The 23,323-nt window shown below is 42.7% G+C and overlaps 1 protein-coding gene across 3 annotated transcripts in view; it reads left to right on the forward strand.

Annotated features, from left to right (window-relative positions):
* Positions 1-23,217, forward strand: part of ADIPOR2 (adiponectin receptor 2) — a 33,727-nt gene extending 10,510 nt beyond the window's left edge. For 2 of the 3 annotated variants that reach the window (XM_053406542.1, XM_053406543.1), the window contains exons 2-8: positions 3,439-3,674; positions 13,389-13,502; positions 14,579-14,750; positions 16,000-16,186; positions 16,616-16,803; positions 19,753-19,946; positions 20,596-23,217. In XM_053406542.1, the coding sequence (XP_053262517.1) occupies positions 3,507-3,674; positions 13,389-13,502; positions 14,579-14,750; positions 16,000-16,186; positions 16,616-16,803; positions 19,753-19,946; positions 20,596-20,721 (1,149 nt within the window). In that variant the 5' untranslated portion in view covers positions 3,439-3,506 and the 3' untranslated portion in view covers positions 20,722-23,217. The remainder of the gene's footprint in view (positions 1-3,438; positions 3,675-13,388; positions 13,503-14,578; positions 14,751-15,999; positions 16,187-16,615; positions 16,804-19,752; positions 19,947-20,595) is intronic. The other variant, XM_053406544.1, reaches the window with a different exon arrangement.
* The last annotated feature ends 106 nt before the right edge of the window (positions 23,218-23,323 follow it).

Raw genomic sequence — 23,323 nt, forward strand, 5'->3', positions numbered from 1 at the left:
CATGTACCTGGGATTCTAGATTTGGTTTTAAGGATGTGTGAGCTGCCTAAATCATGGTGGTCTCCATGCTCTTCTAAGAGTAAGAGTAGGCATTGTAAATAGAAATTGCACAATGCTTTTATGGCATAGTGGGGAAATAAAGTGTGAAAAATCTGGTTGTGTAATTTAGAGATAATTGCCAGCTTCTACTGTGTTAGCAACTAACTTTATGGGAGTCTCTCTTTGGAATTAGCAGTGTTCGAAACTCCCACTGTTCTAGGCGCATTTTACGACAAGGAATTTCATTAGCGTGTGCAGTTTCTGAGCTTTGGGCACAGTACTGCACCTAAGATTTCAGATTAAATTTGTAGAGTGGAAGGAAAGGAGGACCTTTTTCTGCCTCCCTACTTCCTCTGAAAACTGGAGAAGAGACCCTTTTAAGAATATTAGAGGGGCAGGCAGGGGAAGCATGGCTTTGTTACTGCAGTCTTCAGATGAGGACTAGACCATGTGAAAAATGAATATAAGATTTTAGCTGAAGATAATTAATTTTCAGCTTTGTATTCTTGTTATAAAAAAGGGCGCCTAGACATTCCGTTGCTGTGCACATAACCTAGGTTTAATGTGCCATTTTAGCTTCTAGCTTTCATATCTCAGTTTCTAACACTGGGAATTAGTTGTGTGTAACCCCAACACTCTCCGTTCCCTTCTAAAATGGACTGGCAAACACCTGCCTACTATAGCCAGTTTTTAAAAATGGCTCACACCCTCCTTGAGGGTCATAGGCCTGTCTCATGCAGTGCCTGGCCTACAGCTCTATAGCCTAACTGACAGTGTGGAGCATCCCTGACCCTGTGTCTCCTTGAAATTATGACCCAAAATGGCAAACCCATTTGGAGTCGAGCCCACCGCCCATGGCAGGAGCTGCTGTCATAGTATGACAGGCCCTGGACCACTCCCCAATCCCAGAGCTGCATTCATTCAGCCTGCAGTTAAACACTACCGTATTTTTCGCCCTATTGGACGCACCGGCCCATAGGACGCACCTAGTTTTCATGGGGGGAAATCAAGGAAAAAAATATGATTCCCCCCCCCCCGCAGCTCTGGGAGCAGCGGACAGGCTGCACGCAGCCTGTGCGCTACTCCAAGAGCTTCTCCCTGCTTTTGCGGGAGGTGGCGGAATTCCCCCAGCTCCCGCAAAAGGCCACAGGAGCCGTGCGCGACTCCTACGGGCTTTTCGACCAGGAGGGAGAAGGGACTGAAATGGCCAGTCAGTCCCTTCTCCCTCCTCGGGGAAAAGCCCCCAAGAGCGGCGCGCTCTTCAAAGGGTGCGCGGCTCCTGCGGGCTTTTCTACGAGGTGGGGGAATTCCCCCACCTCCTAGAAAAGCCAGCAGAAGCCGGGAGCCCCTTTAAAGAGCGCACGGCTTTTGCGGGAGGTGGGGGAATTCCCCCATCTCCCGCAAAAGCCCACAGGAGGGAGAAGGGACAGACTCGGCCAGTCAGTCCCTTCTCCCTCCTCGGGGAAAAGCCCCCAAGAGCGGCGCGCTCTTTAAAGGCTGTGCGGCTCCTACAGGCTTTTCTACGAGGTGGGGGAATTCCCCCACCACCTAGAAAAGCCAGCAGAAGCCGGGAGCCCCTTTAAAGAGCGCGCGACTTTTGCCTGCTTTTGCGGGAGGTGGGGGAATTATGCAAAAGCCCTCAAAGCCGGGTTGGAGAGTAGCGGGAAGGCGTCGCTCACCTTCCCGCTGCCCCCAATCTCTGGGGCAGGCGATGGGGGAAGCGCTGCTTTCCCCACCGCCAGCCTCAAAGCCGGGTCGGAGAGTAGCTGGAAGGCGTCGCTCGCCTTCCCGCTGCCCCCCATCCTCTGGGGCAGGCGATGGGGGAAGCGCTGCTTTCCCCACCGCCAGCCTCAAAGCCAGGTCAGGGAGCAGCGCTAAGGCGTCGCGCGCCTTCCCGCTGCCCCCCATCCTCTGGGGCAGGCCTCAAAGCCAGGTCGGGGAGCAGCGCTAAGGCGTCGCGCACTTTCCCGCTGCCCCCCATCCTCTGGGGCTGGCGATGGAGGAGGCGCTGCTTTCCCCCACTGCCAGCCTCAAAGAGCAGACTCTCCTGGCTTCAGCAGAAGCAATGCAAAGCCTCCGGAGCGCAGGCTTCGGCGGCTTCGCGTTGCTATCGCTGAAGCCAAGGAGCCTGCATTCGCCCCATAAGACGCACACACATTTTCCCTTCATTTTTGGAGGGGGGAAAGTGTGTTTTATAGGGCAAAAAATACGGTAATCTCCACTACAAACAGCACACTCTTACCTGCAGCTGGATGATGCACAGATAACATTTAGTCAATATACAGGGTGAGTCCTTTAAAAGAGGGCCCGTGGATACAGAGTACACATGTTCCACGAGGTCTCTTTTAAAAGACTCACCCTGTATAATTGAGGTCTGATATAGTGGGGTGTCTGTTAATCTGCCATTTAAAAAGATAATTGATTAAATTTGCATATAAGCGAAACCTCAAGAGCCATAAGATTTGAGAGAAAACTTAAAATACAAAAGCTGTCCATCAGTGTAAAAGGCCTTTTTCTGTATTTAGTTTTTTATTCCAGTATGTTAATACAGCAAGTCTGCAATGTACATACATTCAGCTTTATGTATGACATGGCAGAAAGGGGGCAGGGTTTCAGGAATAATGGCTTTGGCAATCCCACTTGCTACTGAACCCAATGGATTTTGACTATAGGCAATTTTGGCTTTAGGTGTGATCCCCAGATCATAGCCCCCATATAAATTGCAGGCTTACTGTACACCAGAACAACCTTGAACAATGATTAGGTGTCTTCCCTGACTCATCATTAAAATTGCCCTGCCTGATTAATCAGTTAAAGCTTCTTACTAATTAAAGCTTGAAGATTAGTTACAAGCTATAAAGTCTCTGCAAAACCTTTGTCTTCCATTTGTGACATGCACATACAATACAGAAGTGGAGACCATTCAAGATAATTGTTTAAGCTTATGTCAGCTGAGTACAAGATTTTCCTATCAAAATGATGACATTTACAAGTATTTCTGGCTAGTCTTTGGTAGTCTTCACTCCCTTTAGGAGGCTTATAAGACACATTCTTTGGTGTGTTGACAGAACCTTGTGCTATAACCTCTGGTCTTGTGATCATGCTTAACTGAGAACCAAATGTCAAGATAGGGTTTGCAGTGAACAGTATCCACATTGTTTTGCAGTGGATTGGTGCTACATATTAAAAAGTTCTGTATTTAAATTGAATCATGGAATTGGTAATTTTTACCTTTCATAACATCACAGATGCTCCTCTAAAGCTTATTTACTTCAGTCCTAGGGAAAAGCGAATTCTCCATGATTGGCTTTCAGCATCTTCAAAAGTGACTATAAGTTGGATGTTAACATAATTATAGGCTGGCATATTTATTAATGACAGTTTTGTTTCCTTTTTCAGGACTAGCCAATCTGTCATCACTTCTTGCCGGAGAAAATAAGAACCTTTCTTGAGAAGACCCTGGTCTCATGAACGAATCAACGGATCTCGGGAATGGCAGCATTCTGGAGCCAGCACTACGGCTCAGGAAGGGACACATGCCCGATCCTGCTGGGCAGGAAAGCCTTGATAGTGACCAATCCAGTGAGCAGGGGCCCCTCCTAGTGGAGCCACCTGAATCTTCTGAACTGGAAAAGGTAAATAATAATTGGTACTCAGAAATCTAGCCAGGGAGTTGCATCAAACCTCCTTGAACAACTTAGGGATAAGTTAACAATTATAGGGGTATGGTTCTTATCAGAGAAGGCAATTCCACAGTGTCCAAGACCCAGGCCATTAAGGGATTTTAAAAACAACTACACCCCAGCATCTTGAATTTATCCCAGAAATGAAGAGATAACTAGTGGTTCTGTTACTGTGTGTGTCAAATATGCTTCATGTTGGAGAATCTTGACAAGTCTTACCACTGTGTACTGGAGCAACTGAAGTTCTTGAACTGTCTCCAGGGACAACCCTGCACAAGAATCTCAAAAGAAGGTGAACTGATTACCAGGACTTATAATAAGTTGTAAGGGTTTTGAGAGAGGGCCACAATCAGTCTACCTCCAAAGTTGCTGTAAAGTCCTCTGTCACAGGCAGCTACCTAGGAATCCAAGAGGATTGTTGGATCCAAGAGTGTTTGGTTTGGCCTTATACCTGGCCCATGCTATTATGTTGTCTTCCTCCTTCCTCCTTGAAAATTTATCTGCACTGCTTCCTTTCTTCACTTTGCCACTGTATAATCACTTTGTGCCAGCACAGGCCCCACCCAGAATAAATGGCACATGTACAGTGATGCTAGCTGCTGCTGATCCTTCCCATAGAGACTTGAGGTGAATGGGATAGTCTGTGATAGTAAGGCAAGCTTGTGGGAGGTGGGTCTGAAGTGGCCCTCTAATTCTCCCAATTGATCTTGCCTATCCAGCTTCAAGACAGAAATCTTAACCGTAAAGCATTATGAGTATTAACAGTGTTGTGACAATGCTAGACCTGTTTCCTTTGAAGTGTCTGTTGGGGAGGGCACATCATGGTGATGAAAAGCTCTTGTATCAGAATTTGTTAGCAGCACCTTTTTGTTAATTCCAACAATTGGCATTTTTTCTGTTAATGTTCAGGCACTTAACAAAACACTCTTGAAAAAGGAAATGTCAGTTATTCACATTGCGTGTCTAAGCACTGTGAAATGCATTTGTATTTGGTACTGCTTGTGTGTTCAGTTTCCTTTTCTATGGAGAAATAGTTTGGCAAGTTTTTATTCTGAAGTCTGTCATACTCAGCATGTTTACTTAAAATACGTTTTGAAATCAGCAAGACTTCCTCTTTTAAAGCTGAGTGACGCTTATTGGACCACCTTTACCCTACCTTGTGTCTGTTTCCCTCTGACGGAGGAAAGCACATCTTTTCCACAGTGGTATTGAAGTACTTCTCCAAGAAAGAAAGCCTGTGGGGTGCCAGGTGATAATTCAGACTGTCTTCAGGCATGCAAATGATAGTTGGATTATTTATTGTACACATTTTTATTTTCACTGTGGTGGGTGTAAACCTTTGCTAACCTAGTGCCCCCTTGACGTTTTGCCCAGTCAGCATGCTGGCTGGGGCTAATGGGAAATTTAGTCCTAAATGTATGGAGGGCACCAGGTTGGCAGAAGTTGCTCTAGTGAATATTCACATTTTCTTAAGCGTTGGTGCTTTTTTCTGCCCTGTGCCGGACTGTCTGGCCTCCTTCATGGCATTTATCTTCCTTTGCCCTTTGCTATTTGAATGGTTGGAGTGTCTTTGTTCTCCCTGCTGTTCTTCAGTCACTGATATCTCCTAAAGAAATGGTTCTCACTGTGACTTTGTTAAACTGACACAATCAAATGCATGTGACTTTTATCACCTGATGAATGGGCTTTTTATGTACAGCCCTGAAAACCTGCACTTGACTCTCTCCCTTTTTTCTATAATCCTCCAATGACAGAGAGGGAACAAAAGGCTGTTTTCTTCACATTTCCCCCCTAGCTCCCACAGCCCTCTGCTCTTGATTGATGGTGGTTTTTGTCTAAAAGTTCCTGCATCTGTGGTGCTCTGTGCACTTGCAGTGTGTGGCCTAGAAGCGTGTCTGTGAAATTTTGGGTCCTTTGCTCTGAAGCATTTGGTACTGTGCAGAGGATAATGAAGCGCAGCACTTGACTCTTCAGTCAGTGGAAGGCTTCTTCATGGCAGATACCCAGCTGGAACATTTGTCAAGCAGCCAGGGCCTCCATGACTCTTGAATTCAGTTGTTTGACCTTTGGGAAAGAATCCATTAGTAAGCCTACTTTGAAAGTGAAAAAACTGTGCTCAAGCATAGTAAAAATGGGAAGGAAAAGAATAGAAACCAAATAAAAAATACTGACATGAATACTTAAGAACAAGGGATTTAGAGTTCATCCTTAAGGAAAGGCATTGGAAACCTGTTGCTTTCTTTTGCATCCTGGTGTGGAAGAGGCAGCTCAAACTGCTGTATGCCATTACATTCTTTGTTTGTTTGTTTATTACAACTATTTCTTTTAACTTGTTTTTAGCTCTTTGTGCTTTTACTATCTAGTTTTGTGTTTTTATATTGCTATAAACCGCCGTGATACATTTTTATGGTACAGTGACATATAAACATTTTTATTAAAAAATAAATAATAAAATGTAAGAGACAAGGCATGGCAGCTACTCATCTTTGCACCTTATTAAGGTTTTGTATTTCTGTAAATAACATGCTCAGACAATCCTTCTTTCCCTGCCTCTACACTACATCCCACAATCTCTCAATTGCCATGTTTTCTACTTTTTTTGGTTATGATAGGACAACTTCTCCACTTTTAGATCCTGCTTTTGCATTGTTTTAATATAGTGGTTTTGGAAAGTAAACGCTTAGAATTGTCTCAGTGTCTTGGATACAGCAAAGGCAAGTTCCATATATGCCCTTGGTATTTTTTTCTCTTGTTTCTGCTTCTCCTCTGTGTTTTCTTTTACCCAATGAGTGATGAGCTATTGCTGCCTTCATAGCAACAAATATTACTTTCTAGGATTCCCTCCTCTCTGAACTTTAAAAATAATTTTTAAAGGCCAGTATCTGAAAGGTAATCATGTGTGGACACAAGGCATGGTTCTGCCAATTTATTGGCCTCTTGAGGGAAGAGGCAGCCATTTTAGAAGTAAACAGGAACTTACTCTATAGAGGTCGGTGGCGTTTTGTTTTTTTAAAAAATATTTTCATTAAGTTTTCACATAATACATCTTAAAAAAACAGGCAGGTGGAGATTTGGTGGATACCCTTTTGTCATTATTTTTACCAGGTTTGCTATGCACTGTCCTGGACTTTTTCATTTAACATAGAAAGTTGTGTAGTGTGGTGTTGCTTGTGTAGCTTAGTCTAAATTGGCAACTGATCTTTTGCAACTGGATGGAGATGTCCAGGAGCCACACTTGGTGCTTAGCATCTCCAGCTGCCTGGCTGCAGTCAGCTCGTCTGCCGGGCACAGCGCAGCAAAAAATGCATCTTTTTTGTGCTGCCTGGTGAATCAGGTGTTTGGAAGGATAATGCAGTAGCAAAAGACATGTCTTTTGCTGCTGCACTACCCTGCAGACCCCCTGATTCTCTTGGCAACTCCCCCCCTCCGCAGCGGGGAAAAAAGGCAGCTAGACATTTTGTGTTGGTGCCCACAACCTAGGTCCCAGGAGCCACATGGTTCCTAGCATTCCTATCCCAGCTTCCAACTGCTGCTCATCAGTTGCTTTTATAAACCATAACTTGTTGAGATCCTAGTTCGATTGTAGGAGAAAGACAAGAAGGCATTGGGTTCATTTACTCCTGCAATGTAAGAGAGGTTACACTGCATCAAGCAAATAGATCACATTTCCATTTTCTGGCAGCAGGTAGAAGGGGGAGCTAGCAAAGGTATTTTGGCAATTACTGGTGGTGAAAGCAGGGTTTTCTGGAGCAGTATAATTTCTTATGTATCTTGTTTCCATTTAGCATGCTTCATAAGCCTGTTTTCTCTCCCTTCCCCCATATTTCCCCCGCCCTTTGCATATGAAGTGTTGCTTTACTTAGCAAGTCAAATTCCAGGCAGCCTGTCACTCTCATGCACAGCTGCTTTTGGTATTAGCATATGGACAAAAGAGGTGGGGAAGAGCCTTCTTGGGCAGGTGCTGTTCTTCAGTCTGCCCAGTGTCAGAATGCCCTAGTCATTTCCCAGATAAGATGCATACACAGCCATCTCTTGCATTGCTGTTGAACACCAGCAAACAGATTTGCTGTGACCTGAAATATGTGTGAACACGCAGGAAGAAAGAATTCTTTGCAGCAAAGGAGCTCTTTAATATGCCTGCTTAAGCCCAGACACAAATTATCATAAAGCTTGTGATTTGTAGGCTTTAAGAAGAAAAAGGAAAGAAAACCTGAAATATGTAATAATCTCTCCCATGATCAGAGAACAGTTCTGATTCCTGTTAACACATTCCAGAGGGGTAGTGGAGTTTCATGGCTGCCAATGAAAAGCTTATGCCACAATCAATCTTTTAGCCTTTAGGTTACCTCACGAGTTGTATCTTGCAGACATCATATTTTGATCAGTAGATCCATTGTCCTTTTTCTTCATGAGACAGATCCCTCATGACTTCTGTTAAGTTGCATTTATAACTGAAGAAGACCAGTTAATGTGTGATATACTAATACAAGGGCTCTAACTTCATTCTGTCTCACAATTACCCCCCTCAATGTCTAGCACCTGCCTTTGTCTGTACTAAGCGGCTATTTATTCTTTTATATATTTATACATAACCTGCCTTTTTCCTGACAGGACTCAAGGCGGCTTATAGATAAAAATTAGAACCACTAAAAACATTGAAAAAATAATGATAAAACAACAAAACCTTGATAGAATTAAAACTACATACGTATATAAAATATATTAAAACCATACCAATAATTACAATAAAAACAGCACTGCACCAGCCCTTTCATTAAAAGCAGTCAGTTTCCAAATGCCTCTTGGAAAAAGAAAGTCTTCACCTGTCGGTGGAAGGACAAGAAGCAGGGAGCCTGTCTAGCTTATTTTATAAGGAGTATGTGTACACTCCAGTCATGTCAGTTCTCTCCTCTTCCCCATTTCTTACAAAGGGTTTCTGGACTCTCATAACAACTCTTATCCTCATTTCATCCCTCTCTACTCTTTTTGTTATGCCTTATCTTTTCCATTATTTTTCATCTTGTTTGAATTCTGAATGCCTTTGTCCTGAAGGCAGGGTGTTCTTCTGAGCGATGTTAGTGCTTAGTCCCATGATGGCTGTTGTCATGGGCAGTTTTTTTATACTAATGGGAGTAGAGTTGTGTCCTCAGTCATGCCATGTGTGGGGAAGCTATCTTGATTGGTATGGTAATGCCCACTAACTACTAGAGTATCATTTACACCCACACCCACACCCTTTTCTACAAATCCTAAGCGTTCTTTTAACTGTTAAACTTTGCCTGACTTGTACCGACCTTTCCCCATGAGTTTATTTCTCCAAAAAAGCAGTGAGACTTAGTTGATCTTCTGCAACTTGCAGCATTTAAAAGACTTAATAGTTGAAGGTCAGTATAGATCACTGTGACCTTGAACACCAGTTCTGAAGACAAAATGGCTACACTCTGCATTTGACTTCAGAATAGCAATTAACTGCATCCAGTTGGTCTGCTTGCAGAGTGACATGTTGCCCACTTCACCTCTATTGTGATGAGGCTGCAGAGTCCCTGGAACCAAACATGCCCATGTAGCCATTTGGCAGCCAATCAAAATATCCTTGTGATCAATTAGATGAACAGCTTCCTTCCAGAGTCACATTGCTGCAAGATACTGCAATCTCTGTTGTAGGCTTGAAATGTTTCGCTTTGCTTCTCTTCCCCTCTTCCCGATGAACCGCATTGCAATAATTTATCTGCAAATGCAGTATTTGGGGAAGAGAACATGGGTGACCTGTCTGTTCCTGACTTTACTATTTGTACACTTAAACAACCTACCTCTCTCGTTTTTGCCTAATAATTGCTTTCTGTGGCTGAAAGGAAGGAACATGTATCTGTTAGGTATTGCCATAAAGACCAATGTGAGTTTCTGTACTATAAATATCCCCAGATTAATAGGTCCCCAGATAATATGTCCCCAGACAAACTATGGAGTAGCTGGCTTAACATTATGCTCAAAGTAGTGCTTGTGGCTTTATGCTTTTCAAACAAACCAGCCTAAGGCCAATGTTTGTTCTAGGCTTCCTGACTATGTTTTTTTGAAGAGAAACAAATCACAAGTGCTGGTTCAGATCCAACACTAAGCCAGCCTTCCAGCGGCCTGTTTCTCCACTCATAAGGGAGGAATGAGGTGGAAGAGCTTGAGCTAGGTACACCGGCACAAAGTATGAGCATGTTATGATCAAGACAGACAAACTCCACTTGGCTTAGCAACATGTGTGAATACGACCAGTATGGTCCAGTTTCAAAAACTAACTGAAGCCAGTAGAGAAGAGGTGAAATCCTCCACAATTGAGGTTATGGGCTAGGTGTTCAGAAACTAGAAAAACTGTGGGGGAAGGGATACTCTGCTGGCCGAACTTGAAACCTAGGGATAGGTTATTAAACTTGGTTGTAAAAGGGTGCATCCTTGGTAGACAAGCTCATTGCAGTCTACAAACTGTGTTAAAGGGCTTTAATATACTTGTGGGGAGTTACTGTTTTAACAAATGTTGACAGCTAGATCCAAGTGCGTAGAGCAAAAGAACCATCTGAATCTTTAATGATGTGAATTGCTGTAGCTGCTATTCAGGCAGGTTTTCATGCAGAGTATGTGGAACCATGCTTCCATTATAGTATAGAAAACTGCTTGCTTTGCTTGCTTGCTTAGGTCCTCTTTTTGTTGTCAGATCTAGTATAGTGAGACCCAAAGTTTGTTCATTATTGAAAGTGTACAAGGAATCTCCTTTCTTTGAAAGCTCTTTCTGGGTTTTAACTGTTTTGAAGTAGATATATGTTTAAGTAAAATTGCAAGCCTAAACAGCTTCCTTAGCTGTGAATGAGGGGAAGTGGAAAAGGCTCAGGAATTGTAGGCAGGGCAAATAAACACACCCTGTCCTTTCATCTCTGCTACACTGCCTTGCATATTTTAACCAGGAAGATGCCTCTTTGTTTGATGGCAGCAATCCATTCAGTTTATCACATACAACTTTTGTAGAATAACTGGCTGCAGTTTTAGGCAGCACAATGGACTCAAGTTCGTATATTTGTATTTTCTGTTAAATTCTGAATTTTCTCAGTAAGCAGTGTGCTTGAATAAGTGTGTGCCAAGTATTCTAGAGTTGCATATACATTCTGATGGGTCATTAGTGACTTTCGAGTGGGTCTCTTAACCAATATAAAGCCTTACGTGGAGGTGAGTTCTAGCATGCGTAAGTGATGATGTATGGATGCTGGTGTGCTGCTTTAGTGTGAGCATCTTTGAATAGTACAGAACCTGTAAGCTGGGTTAGTGACCTACTCCAGTGACCATCTTAAGACCTGCTTGAGTCACTTACGTAGCTTCTCTGTTCATTCTTGCAGGAAACAAAGGGAAGGAACTGTACCCTTTTCATTTATGTTTGAACTGTTGCTTTCTCCCAGATCTCTTTTAAAACCAAAAGCAATATATTGACAGATGGGAAGATTGCCAAACTGGTGAGAAGGAGAGAAAGTAAACTCACTAAGAATTGATCTGCCTCTTTTCTCTATTCTTCCTCTTTACCTCCACCACCCCATCTCTTGATTTTTAACCTAGCAGCTTGGCTGTGTTGCAGGTAGGTGTTTATTGTGGAAGAACAGATCCTGCTAAGATCACCTTTGGTGAACATTTGTATGTACTTTCAATGATCTCGGATTAAATTATTTTGAATTATAGGATTTTGTATTGGTGATTCTGAATTCTCAATGGACTCAGGTCCTTCTGGCAGGATTCATAAGCATCTGATAGTCCAGTGTAAGAATGGAATGCTGGGCTACATAAGCCTTTGGATTGATCCAGTAGTGCTCTTCCTATGTTGATTAACTTGATTTTTTTTTATAGTGAAAGCATAGTTAGCAAAGTTTTCTCTGAACATTTAGTAAGAAACATTCTTAACACTGTGTCGGAGCAAAACAGTGCTTAAGTGTCTAATCCATATTAAATAACATTGGGAAAATAACTAAGGATTTGTTTTCATTTATGATAGTCAATCTGAAATAAATTATTTGCTCCCTTAAAAAACCTTAGTATATATAGGGCTTTACCTTTGACTGTCCTTTAAAGTGCATGGTGCTTCTATACAGTATAGGTAGGATTTTGATCTTGCACTACACTATTGTAAAACTACATTAACGGGCAGAAGATGCATAAATGACTGGAAAAGGAACTCTTTCTGTGCCAGCCTCAATGTGAGCCCCCTCAATTAAAAGTTACTAATGTTGGCTGGTACAGATGAGAATTGACTAAGTTTCCTGGGTCATTGAAGAGGCTCTTAAATGTTGGAAAGGGACTATCCAATGCTCATATGATTTGCCTATAGAAAGTTCCATTTTTAGTGACCAGCATTTCCATTTAAAGACCACATTATTAGACTGGGAAAGGCATCTGCCTGAGACTCTAGGGAACCCCTGATAGTTGGGGTAGACAGCACTGGGCCCAGTGGCCCAGTTAAGTCTACTGCAGCTTCATGTGCAATCTTACATTTAGGCAATTGTAAGATGTTTGGGAGGAAAGCAAAGAACAATAAAAAAGAGAATCAGTTTAACATTGAGTTTGCCTGACACTGATTCTTCCTAAAACATTGTTGTAGCTAATAACTGGATTCTCATAAGCAAAGGCATGCAAATTGTGTTTGTTTAACAGTTCTTTTCTATTAAATAGGTTGGTGATTGACATAATCTGTGCAAGGGCAACAAACTGCAAAATGCATTCATGCTGTGTTAACCGCATCTTATTTCACATTGAAAGAAAGGAAAAAGCATGATCAAATTCAGAGTTTTGTCTATCTTTCTAAAAGGGAGTAATAGAATCATAGAATTATAGAGTTAGAAGGGACCCAGAGGGTCATCTATTCTAACCCCCAGCAATGTAGGAATCTCAACTAATGCATCTATGACAGACGACATTCCAACCTCTGCTTAAAAACCTCCAATGAAGGAGAGTCCACCACCTTCTGAGGGAGTCTCTTCCACTGTCACACAGCTCTTACCATCAGAAAGTTCTTCCTGATGTTTATTCAGAATCTCCTTTCTTGTAACTTGAAGCTATTGGTTTGGGTCCTAGTCTCCAGAAGAGACAACAAGCTTGGAAGATGGCTGTTACATCTCCTCTCAGTCTCCTCTTATCCAGGCTAAACATACCCACTTCCCTCAACTGTTCCTCATCAGGCTCGGTTTCCAGATCCTTTGTCATCTTGGTTACCCTCCTTTGCACACGTTTCAGCTTGTCAATATCCTTCTTAAACTGTGCTGTCGAGAACTGGACACAGTACTCCAGGTGTGGTCTAACCAAGGCAAAATAGAGTGGAACTATTATTTCCCTTGATTGGGAAATAATAGGCTGTTGATGCAGCCTAGAATAGCATGAGCCTTTTTTGCTACTGCATCACAAAGTGGCAGTTATACCTAATAGTCTCTTCCCTTCCATAGCACAAATTGGGGACCACCAACTCCATTGCATTTTGCTCAACAGCATTGGCTAGAGAACCTAATTCTGGAGTATGCAGCTAGAGGACATGTTTCTTTTGAACATTCAACACTTGTGTGCTTATCTGGCTTCATATTTGATAGAATTCTGTGTTAAGTCACTGAAAGCAAAACTTGTTTTTGCTTGTTATTCAATTCTTTTATGTTTCAGAGTTCTGATCATGTTGGCAGCGATGATGCAGCTCATGAGGATGAAGGATTTATGGGGATGCTGCCTCTCCAAGCTCACCATGCCATGGAGAGGATGGAAGAGTTTGTATGTAAGGTAAGAGGCTGCAAAGCAAGTGCCCATCATGCTCTGGTGTGCTTCACACAGCTGTTGGGTCCTTTGGCTAGCAGTGCATGCACTTCTGGCAACAAAGAGCCAAGTCACAGTGGGTGGCCGTCAAGGAGTTCTGTTGTCTTGGCTGATGCTGCCACTGTGCGTGTTGGGATCTTGCGCTTCCAGTAATTGGATGAATTAGAAAGTTTAGCACGATAGGGATTACACGTTGAAATGTAGGATTAAACATGATGGTACAACTGTTGAGCCTCTTTTTTGAAACATCTGTGGAAGTCCAAGCAGAATAATGCCCTCTGCTTCTAGTGTTTCTGGGTCAGAGAACTTTAATTTACAAGGTCACCTTTTTCCACACACTCTCTTTCAGGCCTTTGCAAATCTTTGTTTGGAGATTACCATTTGTCTCCCTTGTGTAGCAGCCTCATTGTGTCCACCGTCCCAAGTGAAAAAAGCCAGTTCTATTGAAATGCCACCCTGGACAAATTCATTGTGAGCTGTGTAAATATTACTGGTCTTGACTTTCCTTGGCTAATTTTAAAGGGAAATAGTTTATGCTGGTGTCTGGCTCTAACGTCAGAATCAGAACAGAGAATATTATTTTTACCTTGTTTTGCTGCTATCTTTTCATAATTGGAAGGATGACCTTGGAAATGCAGGATTTATTAAAAAAAATTCTACAAATATATGAACCCCAACTTTAATGAAGCTCCATTGCTACCATCTTTCTTTTTTCCACCTATCACTGAAGTCACAGAATATTTGACTTTGGGTGATTCATATTTTAGAATGGCAAACATGCTCCCAAACTTTCATGGAGGGGTGCTTTGGATTGGCTTTTCTTTGCCTTCATGTGGTACACTACAGGGAGCAGTTTTTTCAGTTTCCTGAAACTTCATACTAATTTCAAAATTATTTGTGGTGGTAAAGGTGCTGTGGATTTTGTGGAAGAGTGCAGTGGCTGAACTATTCTCTATACTGCTTTTTCCATTTGAAATTTAATGTGTATTTCCTTGGGAAACTGCCACAGGAGGACTAACACAACCCCTCCTTACTCCCTTTAGGTGTGGGAGGGCAGATGGCGCGTCATCCCCTTTGACGTCTTGCCCGACTGGCTGAAGGACAACGATTACCTGTTGCATGGGCACCGCCCACCCATGCCCTCTTTCCGGGCTTGCTTCAAAAGCATTTTCAGAATACACACAGAGACCGGCAATATCTGGACACACCTACTAGGTATTGACTTGGATGTAAATGTCATATGAATTTATCTTTTATAACTAATAACTGAGTTAAGAAGCAAAGACAATAGACTTTGGAACTTACTGCTGATCCAATAGCAAGAGCAAGATTGCCTGGAGCACATCTGACAGGACTCTACAGGATATGTTGGGCAAGAGTTTGGGGTGAATTATACTTGCATAGATGGATCCTGGACAAAGGGTTGCATTGGGTTGCAGTGACTTTCCCCTTCAGTAATCTTACTAAATGCCTGTTCGGTAGAATAACTTCTCTTTGTTCAGCACCAACTAACTTGGTTTGAATTACTCAGATGTGCAAATTCCCCCTTTTCTGTTTGTGTTGTACTCCCCTCACCGATAATGTTGAGGATGCTCAGATTGACTTGGCAGATCTACATGAATCCTCTTCCTGTTGTCCAGAAAGATAATTCAGATTTCTGCTCCAACACTGCTGTTCACTAATAGCTTTTAGGAAGAAAATGTAAACACTTTGGTATGCATGTGCTGCTGTGAGTCAAGACCTTGGTCCAAGGCTTCAACCTGGGACATCTGAATTGCAATGCTGCAGAAAAATTGTGTGCTTTGTACTTCTGTGTGGCTTTCTCACTGCAGCATTGCCCTTGAAATAAGCTTAATTGCCTGTGCTTACTGGACCTTTCCTGGTTCTTGGGACTAATGATGAAACAGGCCTCAAATTAGCTTCAGTTGGCATTGCAGTGACCATATTCTGTTTGGCTCATTGGGGAGGACAGAACTAGAGCTAAGCTTGCATACTTTAAACATTATTGTCAGCAATTGTTTTGCTTGGCAGAACATTTAGGTTGGAATAAACCTAAAGCCCTTTGGTTCATTGATTGGTCATATTTGTGCCAGCCCAACTTCTGTATGCTACACCACCCTGCCTCATAATACTTGGGAGAAATAATGCAGACAAACAGGAGATTGAATCTGTTTCCAGCTTTATATCAGGCCACCCATTCCACCATGTTCCACTCCATGCACAACACACTAAACCATATTTTAACATGATGTGCATAATGTGGCCAGGGATTTCCGAAAGCTGTTCAAAGTATATGTAGTACCTCACTCAATGATTTGCAATTGTTAAGTCGAATGATCTACAGAAATGTGACAGATGACATTTCTCAAGTGTACTGAATTTGCTGTGATGCTTTTTTGGGGTTCTCCCGCTACACATGCACAAACTTCGGCAGGTCTTGTAACATTTATTTTTCTTTGTTTAGGTTGTGTGTTCTTTCTGTGTCTGGGCATCTTTTACATGTTCCGGCCAAACATGTCCTTTGTAGCACCTGTACAAGAGAAGGTAGTGGTTGGAGTGTTCTTCTTGGGAGCCATTCTCTGCCTCTCCTTCTCATGGCTCTTCCACACAGTTTACTGCCATTCAGAAGGTGTCTCAAGACTATTCTCCAAGTAAGTATTGTAGTGGTTCAGTGTGACTTCAGAGCCGGAAAATGTATGTGAAGCACTATGAAAATTGTCAGTGTATAAATGCTTAGCTGTTGGATCCAGGCTGAGAAACTGGAATTTGCCTAAGAGCTCTACTTCAGCCATTGATAGGCTGCCCATATTCCTGACATTGTGGTTAGCAGGCCAAGATTAAAGAATTTAGATCAGAGCTCTTCTCCTAAGGTTTGTCTGCCTTTGCTAATATTTTGAAGTTGCTGTTTAGGGGTGGTCACAGTAGGAACCTTATTAGCCACAGAAGTCTTGCACCAGAAGCTGGACAATGATGCAACTACGCTAGGCTTGTTGGGTGCTGTGGAGGCTGTGCAATCAGTGAGCAGGCTATTTCATGTGACCTTCCTGAAACAACTTTCCCACTCTCTTCCCTTGCCTTAGACTGGACTACTCTGGCATCGCCCTTCTCATTATGGGCAGTTTTGTCCCATGGCTCTACTACTCCTTCTATTGCAACCCTCAGCCCTGCTTCATCTACTTGATTGTCATCTGTGTCCTGGGCATCACAGCCATTATAGTTTCCCAATGGGACAGGTTTGCAACCCCCCAGTATCGAGCAGTACGAGCAGGTAAGACTCAAAGGATCACTTTTAAAATGCTTTCCTCCACATGAAGGGATTTGGTCTGAAATTTTATTCCAAATTGGAACAAAGTGCTGAACTTACTTATGCATGGTGCTATTTTTTAAAATGTAACTGTGAACGGAGTGTGCGCGCGCTCATAGATTAAAAGTTTGACACTCCTAATCTGCCAGTCATATTTGCATAATGTCAGGTTCTAGAGAGGTAGCCATATCTGTCTGCAACAAAACTTCTTTAATGTTCCATATTCAGATTTATAGCGACACAAGTTTTTGTGAGTTAAAGTCGCCGTCCATGATGTATTGCCTTCCATTAGCCATGCTTATGGCGTATTTGTGTACAGACAGATATACAGTGGTACCTCCATTCCGGAGGCCCGTTCACAACATGAAAGGTCCGCAACCTGAAGCGCTGTATCTGTGCAGGTGCGCAGCGCAATTTGGCGTTTGTGCGCATGCACGAAGTGCGATTTAGCTACTGCGCATGCATGAGCGGTGAAACCCGGAAGTAACCCTTTCTGGTACTTCCGGGTTGCTGTGGGACACAACCTGAGAAAACGTAACATGAAGCAAATGTAACATGAGGTATGACTGTACATACAGCAAAATGTAGTCCCCAAACAGGCCTTGAAAAGTTTACACTCTTCATTCTTTATGTGTACAGAGAATCCACTAGTTGTGGATAGTTAGTACTTCATGCACCTTATACATGGGCATCCCTTCATGGATACATAATAAATTGGTTGGTATTTAGATGCCACAAGATTCCTTTTGCCTGCATCATGTGTGTTTTAATTTGCACTGTTCTCCCCCTCCCCCCTTTTTTTGTATGATTAACTTGTAGTACTCATGTGACATCTTGTTTGGATGACAATAAGTTAAGGATTCTGGCTGTAAATGCCAAGTCTGTCCAATGAACACAATTTGTGAAAATGACTCATCAGCTTAGCTGGATGCCATCTTTCATAATGGCTCTAAATTCTGGCTAAGTCTGAGGAAGCTAGAAAGTCAGGCAGGAGGATTATTTAGGATAAGGTATTGTTTAAAATCAAAACCCTAAATGCATCTTCTAGTGCAGTAGTTTCCAAATTTTGTCTTGAGGGAAGTGAAAGAAAAAGAATCTCCTAAGGACGAAAAACATCTGCCTGCAGGGAAGCTGTTTGCTGTTACAGACATACACACATTCAGCATTTTATTTGTATGCCACCTTTCCGTAGTTTAAACCATGCTTAAGGCAGCTTACAACATGAAAAAAATAATACATAATTACATAGCAAAAGTAATTTTCAACCATAAATAAAATTTCAAAAAGTACACATCCAAATTGAACATTTCCACATAGATCATAAGATCTAAAATAAGATGCAAAAAATTATATCAATAACAGCAACACACACCCCTCCAAACAAAACACGCTAAACAACGCCCCAGCCCAACAGTCTGTTCAGTCGCCTCAGTTTTTGTAGCTGGAGTCAGGGCCCTGCCTTCCCCGGCCAGGTGGAAAAAAGGCCAGAAAGACAAGGACTCCTAGCCAAGATGCTTATTCCACCGCTCCGGCCGGCCTGCCTTCCTTTCCATTCCATCTTTACAGGAGGATGGAGACTTTGTTCTGTCCATCTCTGCTTTGGGAAATGATTAGGTTTTTCTGATACTCCAGTGCAGAGGATGCTACTTGCTGAATCTCTACAAAAATTGCTACCCTGGGCTTTGTCTCCTTCCATTTGGGAGGCATACTTGGAACAGTAACTCCTGTAGCAGTGCATGGCAAGGACTCCTCCGAGGGAAGGTGAAATTCTTGCATGTGTGCATGCACACGCACACAGAATGTGAATGTAGTCATGAATTCAGGGGGGAAAGTCTCATTTGCCTGCTGGAAGTTTGAAGAATTTGTTCTAGAATATTTCTGTACCTTCCAGGAAGGTGTAAATTTATACAGAGGACCAGGAGATGAAATATATAGCAATTGAAACTTAGTACAGTGGTACCTCTGTTTACGAACTTAATTTGTTCCGAAGGTCCGTTCTTAACCAGAAACCATTCTTAACCTGAGGTACCACTTTAGCTAATGGGGCCTCCTGCTGCTGCTGTTCTCATCCTGAGGTAAAGTTCTTAACCCGAGGTACTACTTCCGGGTTAGCGGAGTCTGTAACCCAAAGTTTGTAACCTGAGGTACCACTGTACTGGGAATACTATTTTGCAAATATTGAAGGTTTTAATTATCGTGAACTGTCAGTTCAATCTGTGGGCTGGAGCAGACAAAACACCTTTGAAGTTTATTCTTCCACGACTGATGTAAGTGCTGCACTTTTTTGGTCAGTAAGTGGTACATGAAGGCCAAAGTTTCTTTCTGCCACTCACAGCCCACTGGCAGGGAGTTTTTATTTCAAGGCTTGTGCTACAGTCTCTAGTGTACTTAGAAAGCTAGAGGTATATTAACATATTTCTACAACAAAAAGAATTTTGTCTAATTAAAGAAATTATAGTTGGTTGATTGCAATTTTAAATGATCTGCATAATAAAAGTCACTTGAATAAAATGATGACTTTGGAATGGAAAAGCATACTTTCTTTATCTAGTATTTAAGTGGTGTGTGTGTGTGCGTGTATGAACACACACACATGTATGTGCTGCAGCAGGCATAGTATTGAAGGAGAATATGCCTCCTGGTTGCAACAGAAGAGAGAATGCCTCTTCTAAAATGACATTTAGCACTATGATTAGAAGTACATAGAAATTATAATTTTTTAAAAAATGTGTTCCCAGATTGATCAGGGGCTCCTCTCTAGTTGACCAAATGGGTTGTGGCCCTAAAAACCAACCACCCAAGTAATCTTCCTGCTCTGCTTTGGGATCCTGAGCTTTGGCAGTTTGCCCTCATCTCTGCCACTGCTTCTCTTGTGTCCAAGGCTGAATCTGTCCCACTTCCCTTATCTCCTAGGAGTGTTTCTGGCTCTGGGCCTTAGTGGGGTCATCCCCACCCTGCACTTTGTCATCACGGAAGGGCTCCTCAAGGCTGCCACAATGGGGCAGATAGGCTGGCTGGCTCTCATGGCCTGCCTGTATATCACTGGCGCTGCACTGTATGCTGCTCGCATCCCGGAGAGGTTCTTCCCGGGCAAGTGTGACATCTGGGTAAGTATGGCTAATAGATGGCAGGCACATAATAGGGAGGGTGAGAGGCATTAATGCCATCCCTACTGCATATCTGCAGTGATGGATCACTGTGGTCTGTGGCCGAGCTGTATAAAGACACAGTTTTATAAATGCCTCTTACTGCTCAGTTCTGGGCTAAAATGGAGCCCTGCTGTGCAACTGCTAACTTTAAAACCCTGTGAAACTCTGCAACCTTCTCTTGGTAGGCATTACAAGAATGAAAAATATTTGCACTGTATCTGCCTTGGCATATCTGGCTCGCAAGAGAGGGAATGGTGCACAGCTGCAAAAATACAACCATTCTGATACAGCGCTGTTAATGTTCTGTCTTTGTTTGTTTATGTGTATGCGAGCATGTATCTTTTCCTCTAGCCAGTTATGCCAAGGTGACTGGGGCTGGGTGGGTTTAAATTGGCACCTCTTGGTGCTTGCATAGCCTGTTCACACAGAGAAACAAACAATGGATTCCTAGGAAGCAAGAGGGCTTATTCTTTGGCTGGTTGATACTTCACAATCTCTACTTACTAGCCAGTACCACCTGTGATGCCCTCCTCTGGTGACTGTTCTGGAAAATGGGAGTCTCCATTACCTAAGGTGAAACGGTGTTCTGTTTTTCTCTCTCCCATAGTTCCACTCCCACCAGCTGTTTCATGTGTTTGTAGTGGCTGGTGCATTTGCACACTTCCATGGAGTTTCAAACCTTCAGGAGTTCCGCTTCACAGTTGGCGGAGGCTGCTCAGAGGACGAGATGTAGTAAAACTGACCGCTTGTCCAAGTTCGTAACCAAAAAAGCAGAACAGTTGGAGCAGTCAGTCTACACCTGACCCAGGATGGTGTAGAAGCTTCGCAGGGATTCTAACTAAAACTTGGAAGAGAAATTCATACCTCAAGCATTGGAGTGAATTGATTCTGAAGACCTGGAAGTTCTTAAACCCTAATTTATTCCTGGGGTCTACAGACTAAGCTACAGAAAGCCCTTTCTTAATCAGCTTCTGTTCAATGCCATATTTATTTGTAGAAAAACAAGAGGGGTTGTCATGGGGAGATGGCTTAGCATTTTTTTTTCTTTTTTAAAATCTAGCTTGATTAAGATTTGTATCTTGTTCAGGTAAGTTGATTTTTAGATGCTCTTTTGGGAGGAAAAATGTAAATAAGATTTCTAACATTCTGTTTAATTGAAAAGTTTATATAAATGTTTTAAAATTGTGTGGGAGGGGAGGGTTTTTTGTATAGATTGCAACATGCAAGTACCACACACTGTTTCAAGTTTGCACGAACCCTTTTAAGTGCAAGAGGGCCAGGTGAAACCCCTGCAGCATCTGGTTCTACAGATTCTTCCTAATGTTTGGGGATATACTGGACAGCTAGACCCAGCAGGATCAGTCTGCACACAAGGGTTCAGGGTAAGCAAGTGTGGACAACCTTAAATCGGGCTGACGCTTGGGCCCCTGTACGTTCAGAAGGCAAAGGCAGGAGACATTGTGCAGCTGAGCTCTGCTCCCTTGGCAGGGCGTGCCTTCTAAGATCTCTGCCATTTTGTGGATAGTCTTTAGGTGGTCTTTCTTTCCACCAGCCTTTTGCTGTGTTGGGATTTGATGGCTTAAGGCACAATATGGTATGTATCTCGGCCTCTTTGGCAGTGGGGTCTCTTGTCAGTGTTTCACCATTCAGTTGGGCCTGCTATCCTTTTTTATCCAAGTGCAATTGTTAGTGTCAGGCATCTGCCTTCTAGTTGAGAGACAGTAGGATAAGATGGTCTGCAGGGAGTGAGGAGGAACATATGAAAAAGCAGCCTAGACTAGCTGTTAATTCATTCTAGAGTATGTTGTGTGCTGCTGAACAACAGTAGCACTAAGGTTGCCCGGTATTAAATTCCACCAAGCTCCACTTGGCTGCAATGTAACACTGCCGATCCTTCTTGCTTCCTTCTGGTATATAAGACAACGCTGCGCACTGGGCTTTTTTCTTTCTTTAAAAAGAAGAGCAGCTTGCAGAATCTGCTTGGATATTACATTTTTGCCTCTCCTCAAAAGAGTGCTTGGTACCCAAGAGAACCTTGTTGTCTCTTTAAAAACTTCCCCAGATAGCTTAACTGCTTGTGGGGTAGCTGTACATTCTGAGAAGGGCAAATTATCACTAAGCAGAACACTCAGTCAGGCAAGAAGTGTAGTTGCTGTTTTCTCCTGCTAGGCTGGTGAGGCATGTCAGAGATGGAGAGAAATGTTTTGACACAGTGTAGAATTTGTGTTGTTGAATACTCACAGTGGGGGCAGTTCCTTTGGCCCATAGTATAATTAACTACAAGTGTTGGGAGATGATAGAATTTGTCACATGTTAAACTGCTCTTTTGATTATTAGAAGGAGGTTGGTCTTTCTGTCTTTTCTCTCTCCCGCCCTCAAAACAGAACCTTAGTGTTTAGACCTACAAGAGGTGCTTAACGGGTGCTTGTAGGCAACTTCAGATGTGTATATCCTGGGTAGGATCCTGATGTGCTGAATGCAGATAGGCCAGAATGGCACCCTAACACTTCTGATTGTTCAATCCCATACTAAAAAAACAGAACAGTATTAATTGAACCCCTTTAATGGAACAGGAAGGCCAGTAATGATTTAACCTTCCCAGTGGTAAATGTAGCCATCTGGAAGAAGGATGGCTTGCCTGATGGGGTAAGTGCTAATACATATCAGACTCAGATCTACTTATCTGAAAAGCATTTTTTTTGAGAGAGAGAGAGAGAGAGGGGTGGTAGGCTGCTTCTGTATTAGCAGCAGAAATAGCACCTCCCCATTCTAGATCATCCTATGCTCACTCCCGGAAAGGGTTTCTCACAACCTGGTCCTACAGCACACAACCTGTACAAAAACACACCCTCCACTTATTCTACCCCTTTGGTCTCTGTTTAGGACATTTTTTTTGTGTCCCAATAAGAAAAACTGCTTAGCTGTGCACTTTTCCGTGGTGCTTGCTGAGACTTCTTCCCAGGTTGGCACCTGAATGCCTTACTCTCAGCAATCGGAGGTTCGCTTGCTTCCTTTGTGTGTGCAGGTTTTCAGTGTAGTATAGTTCAGAGTTACAGCTTTCTTTTCCCATTAACTAGTGGCCTTGTTCAGTATTTTCTTTTTTAAAAAATTGCTTACTGTTGGAGGCGACAAAGCACATCTTGGACTTTGAAGATTGGGGTCTCCGGGCAATGGGATCTCATTACTTGTTGTATTCTTAACTTCTAATAAAAAGAGCAAATGCAATGGAGGCTTGATGGGTGTTGTCTTTTTGGTCTCGTTCATGATCATGTAAGAACTGGATGGACGTATAGAAAAGTATGGATGGGAATGTGGCCTGGAAATACAGAAATTGG

The sequence above is a fragment of the Podarcis raffonei genome, chromosome 10, assembly GCF_027172205.1.
Source record: "Podarcis raffonei isolate rPodRaf1 chromosome 10, rPodRaf1.pri, whole genome shotgun sequence".
NCBI lineage: Eukaryota > Metazoa > Chordata > Lepidosauria > Squamata > Lacertidae > Podarcis > Podarcis raffonei.